This window comes from Ochotona curzoniae, unplaced genomic scaffold (genome assembly GCF_017591425.1).
Source record: "Ochotona curzoniae isolate NIBS_2020 unplaced genomic scaffold, NIBS_Ocur_1.0 scaffold_4506, whole genome shotgun sequence".
In the NCBI taxonomy this organism is placed as follows: domain Eukaryota; kingdom Metazoa; phylum Chordata; class Mammalia; order Lagomorpha; family Ochotonidae; genus Ochotona; species Ochotona curzoniae.
Genome location: NW_024467119.1, coordinates 31,311,934 through 31,334,036, shown reverse-complemented (window position 1 = coordinate 31,334,036; position 22,103 = coordinate 31,311,934). Strand labels below are relative to the sequence as shown.

Genomic DNA, 22,103 nt, shown 5'->3' with positions numbered 1-22,103 from the left:
GGAGTGAACTGGTGAATGGCAGATCTTTCTGTCTCTCCTTCTCTCTGTAAATTTGCCTTACCAATAAAAACGGATCTTAAAAAAATGCACTGAGTGATTGATGATGCATATTTGCAATTAATTTCATCACATATGATAGTGGAACAATCTAAGTAAAATTTTCAACTTACTCTAATAATGCCAGTTTATATTTTGTATGCCAACCATGTCCATGACTTCATTTTATCTTTCATGTTTTTGCTGTTTTACTTTATAAGCCTAAGTACTATTTTACCTTCATTGCAAACATTTTTGCAAGAAGTTTAAACTCACTAGTAAAGTATCTTAAGGGCCCAGCACAAGAGCCTAGTGGCTAAATCCTCACCTTACACTCAGGGATCCCATTTGGGTGCTGTTTCATATCTCAGCGGCTCTGCTATCCAGCCAGCTCCCTGATTGTGGTCTGGCAAAGAAAGCAGTAGAGGATGCCCCAAAGCCTTGGGATCCTGCCAGGGCATAGGATTCCTGAAGAAGCTCCTGGCTCCTGGCTTCGAATTGGCTAGCTCTGGCCATTGCGGCTACTTGGGGACTGAACCAGTGGAGGGAAGATACTTCTCTCGGTCTCATCTCTCTGTAAATTTGCCTTTCCACTAAAAACAAATAAATCTTTTTGTTAAAGTTTCTGTAATGTAAAAACTATGCAATGAAGAGCACAAATACATTTTTGTATGCTTCCTTTGCTAGTGTAATTCACATGCCTCACTGTAAAAACAATTTAAGTACATAACAATTTACTTATGTGAGTCTTAGTAAATTTTTAAGAGTATTAACCCCTAGAACAATGATGAGATATTTCCATCAAATGTAGCTGCTAACATCTTGCATGCTTCAATTTGTGGCAACATCACACTAACATTAGCAAGAAATGAACAGATAAAAAGTGGGAAGGATTAGTAGTTTGCTTAAAAAATAACAGATTGTACTTGTAAAGCATAAAGTTCAACAGTAGCATGATGGAATATATGATTAAATAATGTCCTCAAGTGTGAATGTTTTTATGAAAGATCTTAAATCGCACACATCACTTTGACTTTTATTTTCTTATTTTCTTATGCTCCTGCTGTTTTTTTTTTTTTAACTTGGACTCAAAGAAGTGCTGCACTTCATACTGCTTATAAACCAAGTAGGACATCTATTAACAATGATAATCAACATACAAACATTAATAGAAATGCATTGCATATATTATTAACCTTTAGAATGGCTCTTAGCATATTAAATTATGTGTTGTAACTTTACATATACAGTTTTCTTAATGAGTAGGAATTTTCTAATAACAGATTTTTGAACTCTGGCTGGTAATATACATGTGTGGTCTTCAAAAATTTCTTGGAAATCCACATTATCTTTTAATATCAATTACCATAAATGATTTGAAGGGTCCTTGCTGGACTCTTAATGGGAAAACTGATTTTCTAAAAATAAATAGAAATAAATTAAACTTCAATTCTTTTTGTTTGTTTCTTTCCAGGCCCCTTATAATTACTATGTTAGGTCCAAAGATGTCTATGTTTCATACAAAATGACATCAGTGGACACCAACTGAACTAAGCTATGAACTATGAAGAAAAACTATAAGTGCATATTGCCATATTAATGAGCCCATCAAAACCTATATATCTTACTCATACGCTCATTTACTAACTATATGTTAAACTGAATAAAAACTTAGTCCTAATATTTCAAAATAAAAATATCTGTAGTATATTAAAAAAAAGTCACCCTGGCCTTTGTCTTAACTGGAACTATAAAGCATTTTGAATATAATTTTTTAACAAGCCTATATAGCACAAAATTTGTAGGCAGTAACTGAATATCTTTTCCTTAAACATTTTATTGATTTTTAGTATCATAGTGGTGGAACTTAATGGTGTCATTATTTTAGGTTTCAGACTAAAATTACTTTCCTTTATTAAAACTACCCTTTGTATTATTTTACATAGTAATAAGTTTTTATCAATATCAATTATTAATGATCCTTCCTATAATCTGATTTTTAATTACATTGTTTAATAAAGATAGTAAGTTCTATAGAGCCAATTCAACCAGACATTTTGATTTCTCAGCTAATGTACACAAACACATAATTGCTTCTTTGTAAAACTACTTAATATGGTATTTAAAGTGAAATTAGTTTTCAAAAAGCATGCCACTGATGGTTTTAAAAAGGTCCAGCTTACAACAAGAGATAGTTCATTTGTCAAAGCTACATTTTATCACCTTTAAACCACCACCATTTCTCTTATGAACAACATGGCTGAATCAGCTGATTCATATGGTATCCCAGTTTTGGTTCAAACAAAGAGACTCCCATCTTGAAGTAGAAGGTCTATGCCACGATTATCTAATTTAAAAAAACTAGTTATTTTATGAAAGAAAAAGTAAAGTTTAAAAATGTTAATATTTGTGTCCACAAAAATAAAAATCAATATTTTACAGATGTTATAAAAATATTCTTTATTCTACCTCAGGCTGGTAGCAAACATGGCTGGAACTGCTTTATTTGAAGGTTTTTTATTTTCAATTATTGTGTGTTTTTATTATGAAAAGATTCAAAAACAAAATACTACAATTTATGAGTCTTTTTAAGGAAGAGTTATTTGAAAATCAGAATTACAGAGAGAGTGCAAGACACAGAAAAAGGTGGAGTCTGAAGCCAAGCTCTTCTAATAGGTCCCCGGCATAGGTGGCAGTGACCCAAGCACTTTGGCCAATTTCCATTGCTTTCTCAGGAGCAATATCAAGGATCTAGGTTGGAGGTGGAGTAGCTGGCACACAAACTAGTGTTCATATGTGTTGCAGGCATCACAAGCATACAGTTTTATCAGCTACTCCAGAACAACTGCTCTATTAATGTAGGAGTCTTTAATTCCATCACTCCTGCTAATCCATAATCTTTTCACTCCATACAGCTACTGCCCAGTTTTGATACTTTTCAACAATATTTCAACTTTGTTTAATTTATTCTCTCAAACTTGTTATTAAAACAAATTGCAGAAACTGTACTCTTTCAAACATATACTAGAAAAAATTCTTTGGCAGTATCTATCCAAACAAATTACTATTGTATAATAACTCAAAACACAATGCTGAAAAACTTCCATGCTTCACTCAGCATCAAGTTTTTATAGAGTTTATACATTTTTACATAAGTACACTAACAAAAAATTCTATTCCACTTGCCTCCATTAACCTACGACTAGCTTCCATCCCCTTTCATCAAGCCACAAATCTGTTGAAAAAATAGGATCATTCTCCATTTCATTGCAAGCAATCTAACTATATCATTTAATATTCACTTAGCACTTACATCAAAACCTTCTTACTAAAAAGATCACACTTTTATCTATTTAAGCAGAGGAGAGAACAAGAGAACTTCAGAAATGGTGATGTGCGTATTTCTCAAATGCACATTAGGTGGAACAAGATGCCTAGTTAGTACACTTTAGGTGGCACAATGGGATTAATCACTGCAATATTATTAATCTAAGCTATCACTATCATCACTGTCAAGTTCTCCATAGACAATATATTTTACAATCATGCCTCAGCAGACTTGACTACCTCTCTCATTCATTTTAATGACATTATTATAGCAAGAATGTCTTAGTGACAGACCTTCAATCTATTTCCAATGCCTTACAATACATACAAATATATATATAATTATATATATAATATATATATAGTAATTTTATACCTTTCCAGTATACAGGATAGATATCTCAAAGTAGATCAAGTGGGTCTAAAGTTAAATGAACACATAGTCTTCTAGACATTGACAAATTCATCTCCAAGAAGTGTGCCTTTTCGCATTCTTAAAATGTATAGCTCCCCTGGGACTAACGTATGTCTTTGGCAAATTGAAGAAGTAATATGAAAAAGAGAAAAAAATCATTTGTTACAGAAAAATCTCAAATATTAAATAATGCTCTGAAAACTCCTTATCCTAACTTGGTATTCAATTCAAAATATTTTAAAAGTAACTTCTTTTTTAATATGAGGGTTTAAAAAGATTATAAAAAGATATAAACAGTGTTACTGTCTTTTCAAAATTGTCAGTATATTGTCTACGATAGAAAGATACTCTAATGTACATAAATTCAACATGATATAGAATAACTAATATTATTTCTATTTCTAATTATTTCTAATTATTTCTAATTCCATGTTAAAAACACAAATACTAAAAATTGGGAAGAGACTGAATTTCTCAAATTTATAGTGTAGGATCCAAACGTTCAGGCTGTTTCTTGGCATTATTTCATTTTAATTTAAGAATAAGCATGTTAATGGCATTATTATAGATAATAAAATGCTTATCTTTACATCTTATTACTATGGATAATAAGATGCATAACTTCACTGTTAAATAGCGAATTTTGAGTGAACATATGATTTCTAGAACTTTGGAACTTGGAAACACGGGTTTTCACGCTTTAATATAAATTGAAACTCAAAAATACAGTAATATAGTTTCTTTATAAATTCAACACAAATTTATTTGTATCCTGTCATTACTATTTGTATGTACTTATTTATCTACCTGTTCGTGATCACTACTGGTAATAATTAACTTTAAAGTCAAATATAGTACAGTACCAGAAACCTATGCTTTTTATTGAAGTGGCTGAGATTTGGAAGAGCAGATCTAGATCCACATAAATACCATTTTGTTGCATAACATAAATGAAATTTGGGCTTATACTCTACGTATTCCTCAGAAAAAAAGTGAAATATCACGTTATTGTTATTAGATTACTTCCTGCATCAAACGGATTCTTGTTTTATTCTTATAACTGTATTCAACTGAATTTATATTTCCAAAATAGCTGTTAAAATTATTTAAGCCACCAAAATCATGAACCCATGGTAATTAGCACGCCCCCTGCACAAAAAGTATAAATCCTTTAGGCTCAAATGTCTAAACGCAATGTAAATAACACTGACTTTATCAATAAAAGATCATTGTCCAGGACAAAGTTTGTAAGATACTTCATATTCTGTTGACACTTACCTGAAGGATGAAGATTTTGTTCCTCTAAAAGTTCTAAATCTAGCATTAGATCATCTTCATCTAGTTCACAAGACCCCAAATTATTCAAAACATCCTAAAAGAAAAGCAAAACCAGTAACAGTTAAGAGTCCAAAATGCTGAGACAGGCAATGTCTAGATGCAGAAGCTTTGAAGCATAAGTAACTCATAGGTTAAAAGTATTCTCACTTCACAAATTATTTTTACTTTACAACTTCTGAAATCACTAGTCCAAGAAAAATCCCAAGAATCAGTCTAAAGAATCAAATTACGAATGTCCTGCTTTTAAAAATAATGCATACTTAAATGGAGGCATATAACATATAAAATATATTAAAATACACATAGGAAACTGCTTTTTTTTTCCAGAAAAACTCCCTAATGATTTTGAAAAAGCTAAGAATTAACTAGTTAAAATATATAAAATAGGAAATAAATATTTTTTTTAAATACAAAGCAGTCTTTAAATGTAAACAGACAAGTTTGCTTCTTGTCTGTTTATATGAAAGATCTATGTAATCCTCTTCTGAAATACATAAAGAATTGTCCCCAGAACAACTCTGCATACAGCAATACTGTGAAACTGTAATTTAGGACCACCTGGAAGAAGGCATCCAGTTGTAATTGCCCAATCATTTGCATTACGTAGGAGGAATGAACAATTAGAATAAAGATAAAAATTAATTACTTATCTTCACTGCATCACATGCAGCACTCCATTTGCTTAAAAAAGAGGGTAAATCATAAAATAAACTAGAAGAATACTCATTATTAAAGATTTATTTCCATTTTTATTTGAAAAATGAAGTTACAGAAAGAAGGAGAGACAGAGAGAAATAGCTTCCATCTGCTGGTTCACCTCCAAACGGCCATAATAGCCAGTGGTGAGCTGATTTGAAATCAGGGACCTTGCACTTCCTACAGGTCCCCACTTGAGTGCAGATGCCCAAGGACTACATGCCATCCTCTGCTGCTTTCACATGTCCTAGGCAGGGAGCTGGATTGAAAGTGGAGCAACCAGGACTTGAACTGTTGACAAAATGTGATACAAAATGTGTATATATAGTTAGATAGATGGATAGATATACACACAAATATATGGTGGATATACTGAAGTAAGAGGTGACCAGTGTTGTGATGCAGTGGGATGAGCTGTTCCTAGAAAGCCAGCATCCCCTACTCCTATCCATATCCATATCCCAGCTATTTTGCCTCCTTTCGAATTTCCTGCTTATATGTCTGGAAGGCAGTTGAAAACAATCTAAGTGGGAGAACAGCATGGATTTCTGCTTCATGGCTTCAGCCTGGCCCTGCTATATCAATTTGAAGAGTAAACCAACAGACAATAATTTCTCTCTCTATTTCGCCCTCCCTCCCTCCTTTTTCCATCCCTCCACCCACACTTCTTTCTCTGCCATGTGTTTTTCCTCTCCCATTTCATATAAACAAATAAGTAAATCTGTAAGACCAAAACAATGTAAACATTTTACAGTACAATCTTCAATCAATTTGAATGTTACAGTACAGTAATTTCTGTCTAAAGACCCAACTGTTTACTAAAGGCTAATGGTATTATTAAATTGATTCTGAATATTTTAGTTCTTGACATTAAAAGTTAAAACATTGTTTTCTTAAACATCCACTTTAATAAGTGAAATCAAACATTATTAAACTTTAGATGCTATAACCAGAACAGAGTAGTTTGGAAGGCAGTAAATACTCCCAAGTTTAATCAGTTTTTCTTCCAATGAAAGTAAATAACAATTTAAACTATAAATAAAAACAATTTCTGTATTGGCTAATCTGTTCTGTACTATCTCAGGGATATAGCAATTAGACAAAATTCTTTGTCCATATACTAAAACATGGACTAAAATGTAAAATAGTTAAAACAACAGAAGAAACAAAATCTGCGTATGTGGAAATCTGTGTATGTGTAAGGTGGAAAAAGAAGGGGTTGGCAGGGACAATTTGGTTCATATACTATCATCAATGCTTCTTGTACTTGACCCAAGTGATAGCGTCTTACTCTGGTAGTCCTTTAATCATACAAACCATCGCTACATCTTACACTTAAAGCGCAGTACTTTATCCAGCTTGTCCACACATGCTTATTCACTGGTATAGTAGGCCAGGCTTCTGCCTGTGATCTGGCATCTCACATGGGTCCTGGCTCACATCCCAGCTGCTCCATTTTTCATCCAACTCCCTGATTGTGTGCTCTAAAATTCAGATAAAATCTTAACGTTCAACACCTTCAGAGTATGTATTTAGAAACTAGGCATTTTAAAAGGAATTAATGTCAAATGATGTCATTTGAGTGGGCTCTAATCCAATGTATTAAATTTTGGGGAAAAAATAAAGAAAAAAAAAGTCAACACAGGCAGAGGGAGACCGCATGAACAGAAAAGATGTTCCCTTGAAAAGTCAAGGAGAATGTCATTAGGAGAAATCAAGTCTTGCCTACACTTTCACCCTATAGAACGGGGGGGGGGGGGGGGGGGGGGAGGAGAATTAGGGAAACTGTTATTTTAACCACCCAGTCTGTGATGTTTTATTGTAGTAGCTCTAGCTAACCAACACAGCCAACAATATTTATAAAGCAATGGAAGATGTAAAGAAGGCATGTCTGTCATCTGAAATTTTTTCTTAGAATGTCAAATAAGGGCATGTTGCCCATTGTAAATTTCTATCAAATGGATTTCATATCATTCCTTCCTTTTATTTGGAATCACAATTTTTATCCACCTAGCTACAGAGGAAGCTATCAGACTCTTACATAAGCCAAACTCCCTTTTTGGTTGATGCTTCAAGATTGGCATTCATGGGCCTGCACTGTTTAGTAGTAAACTGGGCTTCTGCCTGTGATGCCAGCATCCCATATGGACTCTGGCTCAAGTGTCAGCTGTTCCATTTCCCACCCAGTTTCCTTTCTGTGTCCTGGGAGAACAGCAAAGAATGGGTCAAATATTTAGGCCCCCTGAACCCATATGGGAAACCCAGGGGAAGCTTCTGGCTTCTGGTTCTGGATCATCTCAGCTTTATCCATTCCATTCATTTAAGGAGTAAACCATCCCAGCTCTACCCATTGCACTCAACTGAGGAGTAAATTGACATTGGAAGGTCTCTTTCTGTCTCTGTTCCCTTTCCTCTCTGTACCTCTCCACTTCAAACAACAGCACAATGTATTTTTAGTTTTTTTAAAAGAAGATAATCCTAAATTTGACTAGAGCCCATCTTGTTATAAATCAGAAAAGTCTCTGGTGATGATACAGAACGCTACTAACACAGGGGCAGTATACTTTAGAGTGCGAATAAAATCAGGGTAAGTGTATTTGAAACACTATGCCCGAGAGCAAGAGTCATGCATGATCTTTTCAGAATTGATCTGCCTATCCTTCTTTTGAACTGACGGTTAATGCATCAATCTGCAGTTTTAAAATGAAATTTCCAAAGATTTGATTTCTTTAACAGGGAAATAGTTAAAAACTATGACATTGCTCTCCAACAACTCCTATAAGAAAGTATCACCAATAAAGTAAGAAAATTAGATTTAGAAAACTCACTACATTGTTCTTATTTTATTCTCATTCTGCAGGTGACTCTTGACACTGGACTAGCAGGGTCCTATTTATCACAGGCCTAGATGAACTGCTTCTTAAATCTACTCATCCTAAATTGCTTTGCTATGATATCTTGCTTACAAAGCAATTTTCTTGTTAGTGCAGCAGCAAGTCTTTGAAGCTGGTGAAACCTCATAATAAGAGGAGAGCAGAGGTGGCAATATGCTATGTTACAGCAAAAAAATCAATAAGAATTTATAAACTTAAAAGGAATTATCTTTTCCTTATCTTTCTCTAAAAGAGATCAACAGCAACAGCATTACTTTTACCCACAGGCAGCACTTAGGGGAAACACTAATATCTGGATACTTGATGCTTAATATCAAGTAAGGCCAAGAACTAGGATTCTTCAGTAATTAGAGAAAGGGGTGGGGATAGAAGCAGAAAGAGGAAAAGAACAAAAGAGAAACAGGAAGAGAAGAAATAAAAGGGTGGAAAGAAACCAAGCAGGTGGGAGCTGAGGGAGGTACACAGAGAGCTGCTCCAATTTTTTTCTTCATTTAAAGAAAAAATAGCAAAATTTACTTTGAAAGACTAGCTAAGGAAAGCAAAAGGAGGCAGGAAAAATAAGAGCTTATTGCTCGAAGACAGCATTGCTCAGATTCCAAAACCAGAAAGGACACAACAAAGAAATCAGTCTATTTATTCATCAATACAACTGACATAATATATAAATATGAAAAATTTGCACAAAATAATGATCAGCCTAATCCAATTAATCTTGAAAATCAATCCCTATGCTCAAACAATGTTTATCGCAGTGATGTAAGGATAATTCTACATATACAAATCAATAAATCGAAACATCACATAAAAATGAATGATTAAAATCAAACCATCATTTATATAGATGAAGAAAAAAGATTACATAAAATTCAACACTTACATATAGTTAAAAAAAAAACCTAAACAAGGTGTGTATAGACAGTTTGTACTTTAAATTTACATTAGCTACATATGAAAACTCACAGCAAATATTGTAATGAGTGAAGGGAAAAGATAAAAGCATTTCCTCTAAGACATAAAACTTGACAAGACTGTCCAAATTCATCAATGTGGTTTATAAGCACAAAGGAATATTGTCACACTGTAAGGAAGAATGAAATCTTCCCATGTTTTACAAAATTAATGGAATTTAAGGACTTCATGTTAGATGAAATAAGTCAGAAAGAAAATATCAAATATTGCAAATCCTCTCTCACATGTATATGTAGAAAACAAAATTCATCTGAACTTAGAGCAGTGCTTTAGGAAGAACAGAAGAATAGGTGGAAGGGTGGGTGACAGGTACCAAATGCTATCAGTAGTAATGGGATGCTGATAGATGACAATAATGCCTGATATACTATATAGTGAACTAAAAGAGAGGATAGGAGAGACTTAATTAATGCAGGAAGATGGAGATGTGGAGACACTGGTTTGCCTGATTTGATCAATTTAAAAGTGTGGAAATATTGCATTCCACTCCACAAAAATGTGTGCGTAGCATCCATCAAAATAAGACGCAAGGTATTGGAAAGTATTCGTAATGAATATCTAAAATACTCTATTAATGTACTCTATCTTCTTATTACAGTACAGGTTATAACAACAGTCTCACTAAAAATAAAGAAGATTCTAACATGTCACTACCCGAAAAGTACTGCTTCGAAAAACAAAAATTTCATGGGTCGGAGTTGTGTCATAGCACGTTAGGCCACCCTCGATGACAATGACATCTTAAATCCCAGTGCCAGTAGAGTCCTGGCTATTCTGCTTCTGATATTCTCGTCTGCTAATACATCTGGGATGGCAGCAGAGGGGGAAGGCAGCGGAGGATGGTTCAAGTACTTTGGCTGTGGCCACCCATGTGAGAGTACCGGATAGAGTTCCTGGCGAGGGAAAGAGCAGATCATAGATGTCTAGATCTCTGTTTCTCTACCCTTTAAATAATTTTTTCTTTAAGAAATAAATAATTCCAACAAGAAATCTTTAAATTACTTACATGACTATTAACACTGCCATTATAAGGGCATTACTAACTGCATTTCTACACTGTTAAATTAAAAAAAAATTTATTTCAAAAACTATCCAAGGATGTTCCAAATAATCAGAAGGTAAGATTTGATATACTGGTCTGGTCCTTAAAACTTGTTTATGTAATATTTACTCCAGTACTGAAATAATTATTCATCATTATTAGTTTAAACACTCTCTTACTATGTAGTATATGCTTAACCATAAGGCTATCGTATCACATTAAGATGAGTATGTTTGCTTGGGGATAAATATCATTATTGTATTTGGCATTACAGAGGTCCAGAACTACATGGTTGTGATTCTGACTTTGTGTGCTACTTCTGGGATTTCCTTGAGCTTTCATAATCTCCCTACTCCTGTATTACTGCAATATGCAGAAACAATACTTCTAATAGCTAAAAATGTCTGAGTTACATTATAATGTGATAACAATATAGCTTTTAATTGCCCAGAAATAAGATTTTCTTGTATCAAAATATTCTGACAGAGAACAGTAGTCTCCTTTCCACATCATCAATTTGAATCTATCAGATGTTTTAATGAAAATATGTTATTCAGGAAAACTACTCATTATGAAACAGGAATGTTTAAGAATTCTTATTTCTTAACTCAGCTGTCTTAGGATTACTCAAGTGTGAATTTCCCCCTTAAAGCTGTCATTGTAGCTTCAGTAAAAATAACTATATCTTCTCAACATCAGCATATAAGATTATGAAAATATTATGAGTCTGCCATGACTTTATTATTCTATTACAGGACAAGCTGAATTTTTTCAGAGAATCTAGTAAGCTTGTTAAAAATTACCATAAAGTGAACCATAAAGTAAATCACTACCTTCTTCATAAAGACTGTATATAATTAAAGGCATTTTGGTTATAGAAGGCTTTGTAAGTAAAATTCAGGTTTTATTCTAGGTTTATATTTTAACAGTATTCTGTGAGATGCCAACTATAAATTAATTTTTATAAAATACTGCAAAATATGAATCAAATGTATCAAAATGATACTGTGTCAGTTTCGTGTCAAATAATACAGCATACAGAAAGAAATACAAACTATTGGGATTTATAATCTTGTTTTCTAGCCTGACCTAGCCATAAAACCAATTCTGTGAATAGTAGCAAATCATAAAATCCCTGATGCTCTTCCATGAAACAAAATACTAGAGTGGATATTCACTGCAATCCATCCAAGTTTACAACATTAAAATCTATAGAAGAACTAAGAGCTTCCTTCCCAGGATGATATACAAGCCAGAGTTAGCCAAACGGCAAAGTCTGAGAGCACAGTTCCCAAAATTGCCCTCATTTCTGACATGAGCAGCAAGTTTAGAGGGTTTATAAAACCAACTAAGGCACAATAATTCACTGGAAAGACTCACAGAACTCACAGAAACAGCTATTATTGTCATGGTTATGGCTTGTGGCAGGAAAGGGTATGCGTCTAAATCAGCCAAAGGAAGAGATGTATAGGGTAGAGTCTGTGAGGATCCCCATGAAAAGCTCCATTGCACTGAGAGATGCATTAGCCTTCTGGCCTTGATGCTAGTTAGTTCTAGGAAAAGAGGCTTATTGAATCAACAGTGTCCTGAGTTCTAATCTGGACTTCCTTATACAGGCGGGATTGTTGATTGATTGATTGATTGATTCCCTACGTGGCGGATTTCTGTCTCCAAGTGATTTCGTATTGTATATTCCAAAGCCTTCATTCCAAATCCTCATGTTGGTCTTTCTGACTTGGCAAGTCCTCACGTGGACAATCTCAAGAATTTCCAATTTTGCCCCAAAATCTGGTGTTTCTAGGCTCCATTTTTAAAGAAAGCATTCCTATCAGGTGGGACACAGCTTTTTCTCCCAAGACCAAGGGCAAAGGATAGACATCTTTTTGGGCAAGGCCAAATTATACACTCTAGATACACCACTTTTCTATAGATTCTATGCAGCAGTTTATAATCTATTTTACTCTCAAAATATTTAATCCCAAGTATATAAAATATGCATCATTCTATACTTTGTCAGATTGTAGACCCATGATCATAAATAGGACGTGTTGAGTTTAAAATATAAGAAAAGCACAAAACAGGGTTTGTTTTAAATAGTGACAATATAAAATACTGAGTAAGATAGTATTATTAACATAACAAAAATGTTTCATAGATTATAAAGACTAAGTAGAGGGATGAAACTTTTGGTGTATCATTGTAATCCACCACCTGCAATGGCAGCATACTATCTAACCACTGGTTCAAATTTCAGGTCATCAAATTCCAATCTAGCTCCCAGATAATGCATCTGAGAAAGCACTAGAAGATGTCCCTGTGCCCAGTGTAGATCTGGCTGCAGCAGAGGACCCCTGCCTGTCCCAGTCAGTAGGTGGCCATTACACTGAAGATGCTCTCTCTCTCTGAATGTGTACGAGAGTGTGTCTATAACTCTCTCTTTAAAATGAACATGCAAATAAATAAATTTTAGAAAAAGGTCTATATATTTATTTTTCCCATATTTTCTCTATAAATCCAATAATAGAATTATAATTCTGGTAATAAATGTTAAGCTACCCCTTTACTCAATATTTACCAAATGCCAAGACAGTACAATAAATACAAAAGAAAAATCTCCTAGATATTAAGCAAATACCTAATTAATTAAGATAATTATAGCTATTCACAAAGGATGCCGATTTTTATTGTAAGGATTAATGTAATACTGGTTTGAAGAAGGATATGCTGCTTTACATTAGAAAGCCATAGAAGCTCTTGTTAAGATGCATTTAGGAAGTCAGGGATATTAAGAGGCAGCCTTTTTTACAATCAGAAAAAAAAAGAACAAAAGAAAGAAGCCTTTCCTAACAATGAGTATAACAATAAAGCCTGTTTAGCAGACCTAAACCTGATTTGTTAGTGGACAGAAGTAAAGAATGACCACAGCCCAGAAGGAAACCAGAAAAGGCAGTGAGGTGGATGAACAGGCAGTCTGCTGGTCCCTATGACAATCCTACTTTGCCAAGAGTACCTGCTTTGCAGTCTTTTGGGGAGGAAATAACTAAACAGAAGATGTCTTTATCTCTCTCTGTAACTCTACATCCCAAATAAATTTTAATGTAAAAAAAATGTTAACACTTACAAATATTTACATCAGGTTTTAGCATGCAAAATAAGACTTTAAGAAATTGTAAGTGAACAGGTGACTTTATAATTAACCGAAATCACATTAAGTACTCAAAACTCATGGATACAAACCAACCAATTGAACTTCATTACTATTTAAATTAATGGAATTTGAAGGATGATTGAAGGAACATAAATATTGAAGTTCACAGAAAAATAACTTCAGAGAAACATATCAATTAAACAAATTGAATTTGTAAATGAAATTATAACTGCTTGAAAATATAGTGTTGCTATAAATTTTATTTCCCTCTGGCAACTCATTTTCCTTTCATTTTTATGATTATAAATTAAGATTTATTTATATGGCCATTAGTCTCAATCACATTTATTAAATGCATTTCCTCCTCTTTCCTTATTTTCTTTTACAATAACAAGATCATTAATTTGTGAAATAAAGCAGACAGCATTAACACCATATAATTCCAAATATTTTATGGGATGATAATATCAGGAAACAGGAGCCAGTACTGTGGGACAGTAGATTACACTGCTGCCTGTCATACCAGTATCACATAAGGGTACTGCTACAAGTCCCGAGAGCTCTGCTTCCAATCCAGCTCCCTGCTAATGTGCCTCTACAGGCAGCAGAAGATGGTCAAAATCTGCAAACTGCAGCCGCCTATGTGGAAAAGCTAAATAAATAAACCTTAAAAATTAAAAACAAAATATTGAGAGACAAAATAAAAATAATAGTGTCATCTAAATTCATTTGCATTCTATGAATATATACATTTATATATAATGTAAAATAAACACATGAAACCATCCAGTATTTTATAAAGCTGTAGTTCTCTATTTTCCCATAAAACATACTATTAATTCTAAATAAATTATACCTTACTAATTTCTTCAATAGATTTGTGGATAGCCTTTATATCTTAGAATGAATAAACTCAGGATACTAAAGCAGAGCCCTTCCTGGCTGTTCCCCCACTTCTTAATTATCCTATTCTCCAACTACCACAAGGGCACAAGGTAGGAAGTTGGAGTGGACCAGCACTTGTTTGACAAAGGGGTACTCTAGCCAACCTAGCAATCTGTCTCAGAGCAGACACATGCAGTATCTTTGCTGTTATCCTACAGCATTTGTTGTAGACTCTGACGCTAACTGGCCAACACTCCTGGGCAACATAAGTGTCCAACTCTATTCTAGCTAGTGTGCCCACTTCTGCATTAGCACTCAGCACTGCACTGTGATAATCAGTTCCTGTGTATCTGCCAAAAACAAGATCCCAATTGGGGTGTCCTACTTGAAGACAGGGACCCTCAAACTTCAACCATCATCTGCTGTACCCCAAGATACACATAAGCAGAAAACTGGAACAGAGAACAAAGCTAGGGCTGCAACTCAGGGACTCCAAAATGAGATGTGGGCACTGGCTTAACCATTATGCCAAATACCTACCACAACGATCCTGTTTTAAACTAATATATTTTAAAAAATCCAAGGATATAATGTTTCATTCATACTATAATTATGAATTTTCTAACTCACTCTAGCATCTACCAAATGCAAATATATAGATCAGTGAACAGGTATGTAATTTACTGTGAAACTGTAAATTTGCCTTGCAGCCTAGCTTTGGATCAGTTAACTTCTAAAAGAAATAGGTTCTTTCCTTGTAAAATGCAAACAACCACCTCGGCTTACCTAGCTCACATTTGTTGCTGTGAAACAATTCTGAAATAAATTTACAAAATGTTTTTACATTTAACTATTGATTTTGGTTACAAAGTTGGACATTTTAGCTCTGACTTCAGATGCACACAGTGAGTTTCTTAAAGGCAGAGGGCACCTCAGTGCCAAAACTCCTGGGATGTCTTGAACAGTAAAATTGTCAAATGCTAAACAATATCATGAAGACCCCCAGAGACCTCATAATAAATCATTGATGTTTAATTAATATCACCAAATGAATGAATCAATCAATCAATAAATCTATAACATAATTTGGGGACAGAAAAGTACTAGCATCTACATGCAAGAAGAATCTACATATGAAATAATAAGATAGTATCCAGGCAAATAGTGACTCGTTTTATACAATTTATCCCATTTCAATTACATTTTTAGAAATCTTTGTAATATGTAAGTATTCACCCATAGTTTCTATAAATAGTCTCCAATTATATTGCTACTGACCATGAAAATATCAATCTCAGCTATTTTCAGACCTGTTGGGTACAATTACACCAGTTCTACATTTCAGCAGAACATGACACTTACAAGTTAATCCAATCATTACAATTTTAGCAACATATTTTTTGTTGTTTAATCAGTTCCATCTATCAGATGTTACTCCTTTAAACAATTCACATATTGTGATGTGCTACTGATATTTTACCTGGAGACCACTGTGCTTTTTATTTACATGTTGCTGGTATAATCTATTTTCCATTAGAATGATTTAGCTTTTTGCTATGCAGATTAAACTCAATTTATCCTGCACTTCTACCTAATTACGCTGCTGAAATACAGTGTTGCCTGATAACCTGGCACATGTTCAGGTTTAGAGTAGCAAAGCAATTTTTTGTAAAGCATTATGGAACTAAGTTTCAATAAAAATGAGATTTTGTTAGCTAATCGTAAATGTCTTTGGGATAGATCGCTTTCTAAAAATCAGCTTCAAAAAATCGTTGTTTCACAGTTGAAAAGTAATATCTCTATGAAGAAGTATAAGTGAAATGGCTAAGATTTCACCAATCTAAAAGCTATCTTTCTGTCTACTATTTTTGTATAACCTAGAAGAGAACGCAGGACTCTTGGTTAGACAAAAAAAAAAAAATCTAGTTTTTATACCTTATTTTATTTATTTAAAGTGAACAAATTTCCTGTATTTCACAATGCAGATTTAGAAGCATAGTGACATCCCCCCTCCCATCAAGGATGTGAGACATCTCTATAATGAAAATTATGAAATGGAAAAGAAAGAAATAGAAGATTATAAAAAAAATGGAAAATCATCTATGTTCATGGATGGGTAGAATACCAATAAAATGTCTACACTATCAAAGGAAATCTAAAGGTTCAATGCAAATCAAAATGCCCATGATATACTTCTCAGGTCTAGAGAAAACGATGCTAGAATTCATATGGAAACACAAGAGACCCACTTATAGCTAAATCAATCTTAAGCAAAAGAAAGTTGAAGGCAGCACAATTCCAGACTTCAGATGTAATATTGGCAAGTTGTAACCAAAACAACCTGGTACTGGCACAGAAATGAATATACACGTAGATCAATACAAATCCTAGAAATACAGCCAACTAATATTTGACAAGCACTCTGAAATTAATTTTTGGATAGTCTTTATAATAAATGTTGCTGGGAAGATGGAGTCTAAACGTGCAGAATGTGTGTGTGTGCGCACACGCGCATGTGTGTGTGTGATTGCTACCACTGACACAAGCATGGATATCTCCTGTGGTCCCACATTGTCGGGGCATGCCAGCTGGGAGCCTGGGGTGCAGAAAAGGTGCACATCAGTTCAAACTGCACTCCACTTGCCACAGTGTGTAGTGGGCTGTGAATGGCAATGGCAAAGGCAGACCCAGGTAAAAGCAAAGGGCACCACAAAAACTGACACTCTCCTAGAAAAAAGCTGCAGATCACACAACCAGAGCATCTGCAGTGAGAAACACATGAGCCTTCTGTTTTATGTGAGTCAGTCGTCTAGAATCTCTTGACAGCCTAGATGAGAAGCCCAGTTGGGGTTTAACTGATGCAGAGGGCATTCATGAAACAACCAATAGGAGATGGAGAGAGAGCAACAATGCTGGTGGAGCCAGAGAATGAGAAAAGCATCGCCCATGCCCAATAAGGAAGGGTTGCCACGATTTGGGTTACATTCGGTGCTAAAAGCCACCTGGCAATGGTAAAGGTTGAGTTCTCTGTTGATGAGGTAGTTCTCAACTTTCAGTGTTACTAAAGACCTGTCTGTCCACACACTTACGGTCCATAGTGTTGGATGTGGTACAACTCTTGGGGCCTAAACTCAACACAACTGATGTGGCCACAGCATAGTATCACCTTATGTCATAATTTAATATGTTGTGATATTAACCTGTGACTTCTGCAGATTTAAAGGTAGTTATGTATATTTTGCTGAGCTATCTAGAGTTACCTCTTGACATGCCGAAACTTAGTTTTACAGGACTCATGCCCCAAATCAGATAAATACAGTCTGGTGGACTGGGCACCTTTGCAGAAGTGACCAATCAGCTTTGGGAATGTGCACTGAGCTGCCCTTCAGTCTTGCAGCTGAGTTGCCTTAAAAGGTACTTACAACCCCTAGCCACACCAGATGTGGTTAGGAAACCATACTTGGACTCAGATAAAGACTTTTAGTCTGGAAACAACATAATAAAACATAATTAAGGTTGGTGTTGCTTATGTTACACCTTATAGTTTGTTGCTGTAACTTGTATCGTTGTCATGGCCTTTGGATATAATATTCCACAACTTACATACCCTTCACACAGACACCTTTGCACATGATAATGTATGCATAGATTATGAGGCGATAACTTGAAGCTATGGATTATTGGGAAGAGGATGTTTAAAAACTTCCCATGTTTTTTTGTCATTACCCTCTTATCTCTGAGCTCCCATATGTCTGTATCTCCATGGTAACAGGTGCCATGGTAACTAAAGGGTTCACCTGCTAGACTAGTGGTCCACAAGTCTGTTATATAATGGATTGGCTATGGAACAATACGGTCTGCAACCCATATAAGCAACTGTGGGTATGATTAGGTGTGGCTACCTATAGGTACACAATTCACCACAGACACAAAGGTGACTAGCTTCTATGATCCAACTACTGTGGGAAGGGGGAAGGCTGTTGTTAACCTAGGTGGCAAGCTTTGTAGTTTCTTCTTTAAGTCTGGATAATTGAACTTGGCCCTTGTTTTACAGGAACTACCTGAAAGCAATCAGTCCAATCTGTCTCAGCGTTCATATCACCAGACAAACATCTTGTGTGCCGTAACAAAACCAGAACTGTTAAACCTATTGACAGTTGCACTTTGAGAGTACTAAAACAGTTTTTCCTTCATTAACAATGACCTAGGTGTGATTCAAAAAAGTGAAGGATCACTTTGCTCCCTCCCCCACATAGAAAAACACCTTCATACATATCTCCCAGTTTCCAAACTGTTCACATTGCAGTTTCTATAACTAGCACAAAACATTAATTTCAATTCAAGTAGAAGTAATGTATTTCTTAGTTACCTGAACTCACATCTTGCCTTATCATAGGTAGTAAGCAGCAAAAGGACCAGAAACCCATTGTAGAATTCACTTTGGTTTATGTCAACCGGTCCAGAGGAATTCAGTGAACAGTGCACTCAATCTACTATGAGAATGTTGATCCAAGTAAACAATCCAGGTAGATGACCTAGAATTAAGTTTGAATCCTGTAGCTCCATTTTGACTGAGATGAAAACTGAAAAGTAGATCAATTAGGGCTAAATGGAGCTTTTCACTGATGTAGAGTGAAAAGAACTAAATTAGCTGTGAAGACACCTTACATCTGGTACTCAAATAGCATGACCTAAATGAGCCTCATGTATGACTAAGAAAACATCAGTCATGGGCAAGGAACCATCTACCTCACTTTGAGTAGGAGTTATATTAAAGTCCATTGTAAGAATAGTGATGAACAAACCACTTTTTTTTTCCTTCTCTCCTAATATGGATAGCATTCCAATGGAGAATGAGTATAGGAATTTGATGAACATACTTAGTCGATAATCAAGTATGTTAGCTATTAGCAGGTGTCCTTGAATTTTCAATGCAGAACTCTTCCATTTTCTGTGTAAGTGATACACTGTCATAAATCTGTCTTCTTTATACTTTACTCAGTTCACGTACTCAACCCCGTAAGAAAAATATAAAACCCATAACCAAACTCGGGTCTACACAACACACAACTCAGACAACTTACTTGTTATTAAACCTCATTAAACCCTCATTTTGAGTAGCTAAATAAATATCAACTTTGATTTTTTTTTCAACCAGACTCATTATTTCAATTAACAAAGGAGGAGGTTGCTGGTGATGGTGGTAAAGAAAGATATATAAAATAATAGGTGATATTCCAACATTGCAAAATAGGCCTACAGAGACTATCATTTTCTTGGGAAGTTGCTGAAAGCAGACAATCCTTCCCTGGGGAGAGCTGCACACAGTGTTCAAGTTTCTTCAAGGTTTATTGATAAGAGGTAAAGGGATTAAATTCTTGGAAGAATGAACAAGAACTCCTGTGTGAGATAGTATCAAGTTGTGCCACAAACAGCATAAATCTGGAGAGGAGATGGTAGTCTGGGTTCCTGTGGTGGATGTGGGAAGTGACAACTTCAAGTAGATGTGCCCATCCCTCGTGCTGGCCATGAAGACATCTAGCTTTGTGGCTCTGTACATGGAACAGAGTGGGTTGCAGATTGAGTTTGCTGAATCAGTGCACCAGTGAAAGTTACAAGGCCATGTCTCAGGCTGTTACAACCTGTTCTATCTTCCCTTCAGGCCTTGTCTGATTTAAGCAACAACCAGATAAGGATAGACATGACTACTTGCCCAAATTGCTTAAGCTCACCCTGCAGAATACATTACAGAACCAAAGTCTGCAGTCTCTAATTTAGTATGACTTTAGTTTCAAATGGCATTATTCCCAGGGCATCCCATATGATAAAATCAGATACCATTTCTAGGACCAGTCTGGATCTGCCCACTTCTGCCAATATACAAAGGCCTAATAGACTTGGTCTTCCTATACTATAATTTCTAGACATACCTGCCTGTTAAACTCTGTAGCTGATCTGTGTGAAATGTTCCAATTAGGTACCAACTATGCTTCTGAATTTCATATCCAGTTCACAACCTCCTCCTTAGATTATGCCTTCCAGAAATGTGAGCATGAAAATGAGAAGCAATGGAAAGCTAGCAGGCCACTTCTTATCATGGTGTTCTGCAACTCTCATTCTAGCAATCAGAGCCCATATTAATTATTGTTGTTGCATGTCGCCTGACACCCAACATCATCATCCGATCAACTTATGTGACAACTTTTTGTTCTATGGTTATTGTGCCTCCCAGGACTACAGTGCCCTTCCCCCATCCTGTAATATTTTGCATACCAGTGCCACTGTTGAGGCAATGGCAATGGTGCAAGGAAAGCCAAAGAACAGTTTCCCAAGACTGTCTGGGATATAGATTTCTGGGGAACCTGAAGATGGTCCTCTGATTCAACAGGTCTGAAACCGAAGCAACTGATCAGCAAGCATCTGAGTACGAAACCAGGAATCTGCCAGGCTCTGAACTAGGCCACAGAACAGATCTGGAGATGAGTCTGAAACAGTTGAAATGCCAACCTACAAAGTACCTGAGAGTCAAGCCAGTCCTAATGCAGTGCTTATGAATGGGTTGCATCAAGTTGATTTCAATGCCTTTACAAAGGTTATGTGACTCTATGTGGGAAAAAGATAGGGACCCTAGCCCTGCAGCTCTGAGCCTTGGCTATCTGAATGTCACAAAAAGACACAAAGATGTACCTATCACAGTGGCCAAAAACTACTTCTCCAGTTTCTCCAAAGCCCACAACTTGAAGATGGAGCTGGCTTGAGGCAGCAGCAGACCTGACTTGTACCTAACCCAGAGCCTAGAAAGAGAAGCAAGCTAATGGTAGGTCAGAAGTGTGAGCATCATACACTGCATTGCTCCTGTATCTTCTCCTTTATTCCAGAGACGGATGCACAAGGATATAAGCAAGAATCCTGACCAAACACTGAATGTATTTATTTTTAAATCTAATAATGACTTGAGAAAGGTTTACCAAGAAAATAGCAAACAAGTTATAAAATACCTGACCATTAAAAAAAAATAAAGTATCTTGAGTTTAAAATTAAGGAAGCCACAACAAAACTTAATAAATATACCTGTGGGTAGGAGGAAGTTTGAACATCCGATTAAACTGTTTATCTATCAGTCCATTTAAACAGATTAAAAAAAAAAAACAGAAAGCACTATGTGTCAGACTATATAAGTTTGGAAAGCAAGTTACATGACTAAGATAAGTCACAGGGGCTACAAATACCTGGATAGAGTCAGCTGATTAAACTGGAACAACAATGTAATCTGAAAAAATATCAACAGCTATCAAGGCATCAGTGAAAGCTCTAAAAGGAGATTATCAGTTCAATTTAATCAATATGCCAGGC

At 35.3% G+C, this 22,103-nt stretch overlaps 1 protein-coding gene across 2 annotated transcripts in view; it reads right to left on the bottom strand.

The window, feature by feature from the left end:
• CCSER1 (coiled-coil serine rich protein 1) overlaps positions 1 to 22,103 on the bottom strand; it is a 1,046,074-nt gene that overhangs the window by 852,685 nt on the left and 171,286 nt on the right. For both annotated transcript variants that reach the window (XM_040967487.1, XM_040967488.1), the window contains exon 4: positions 5,057 to 5,150. In XM_040967487.1, coding sequence (XP_040823421.1) covers positions 5,057 to 5,150 — 94 coding nt within the window. The remainder of the gene's footprint in view (positions 1 to 5,056; positions 5,151 to 22,103) is intronic.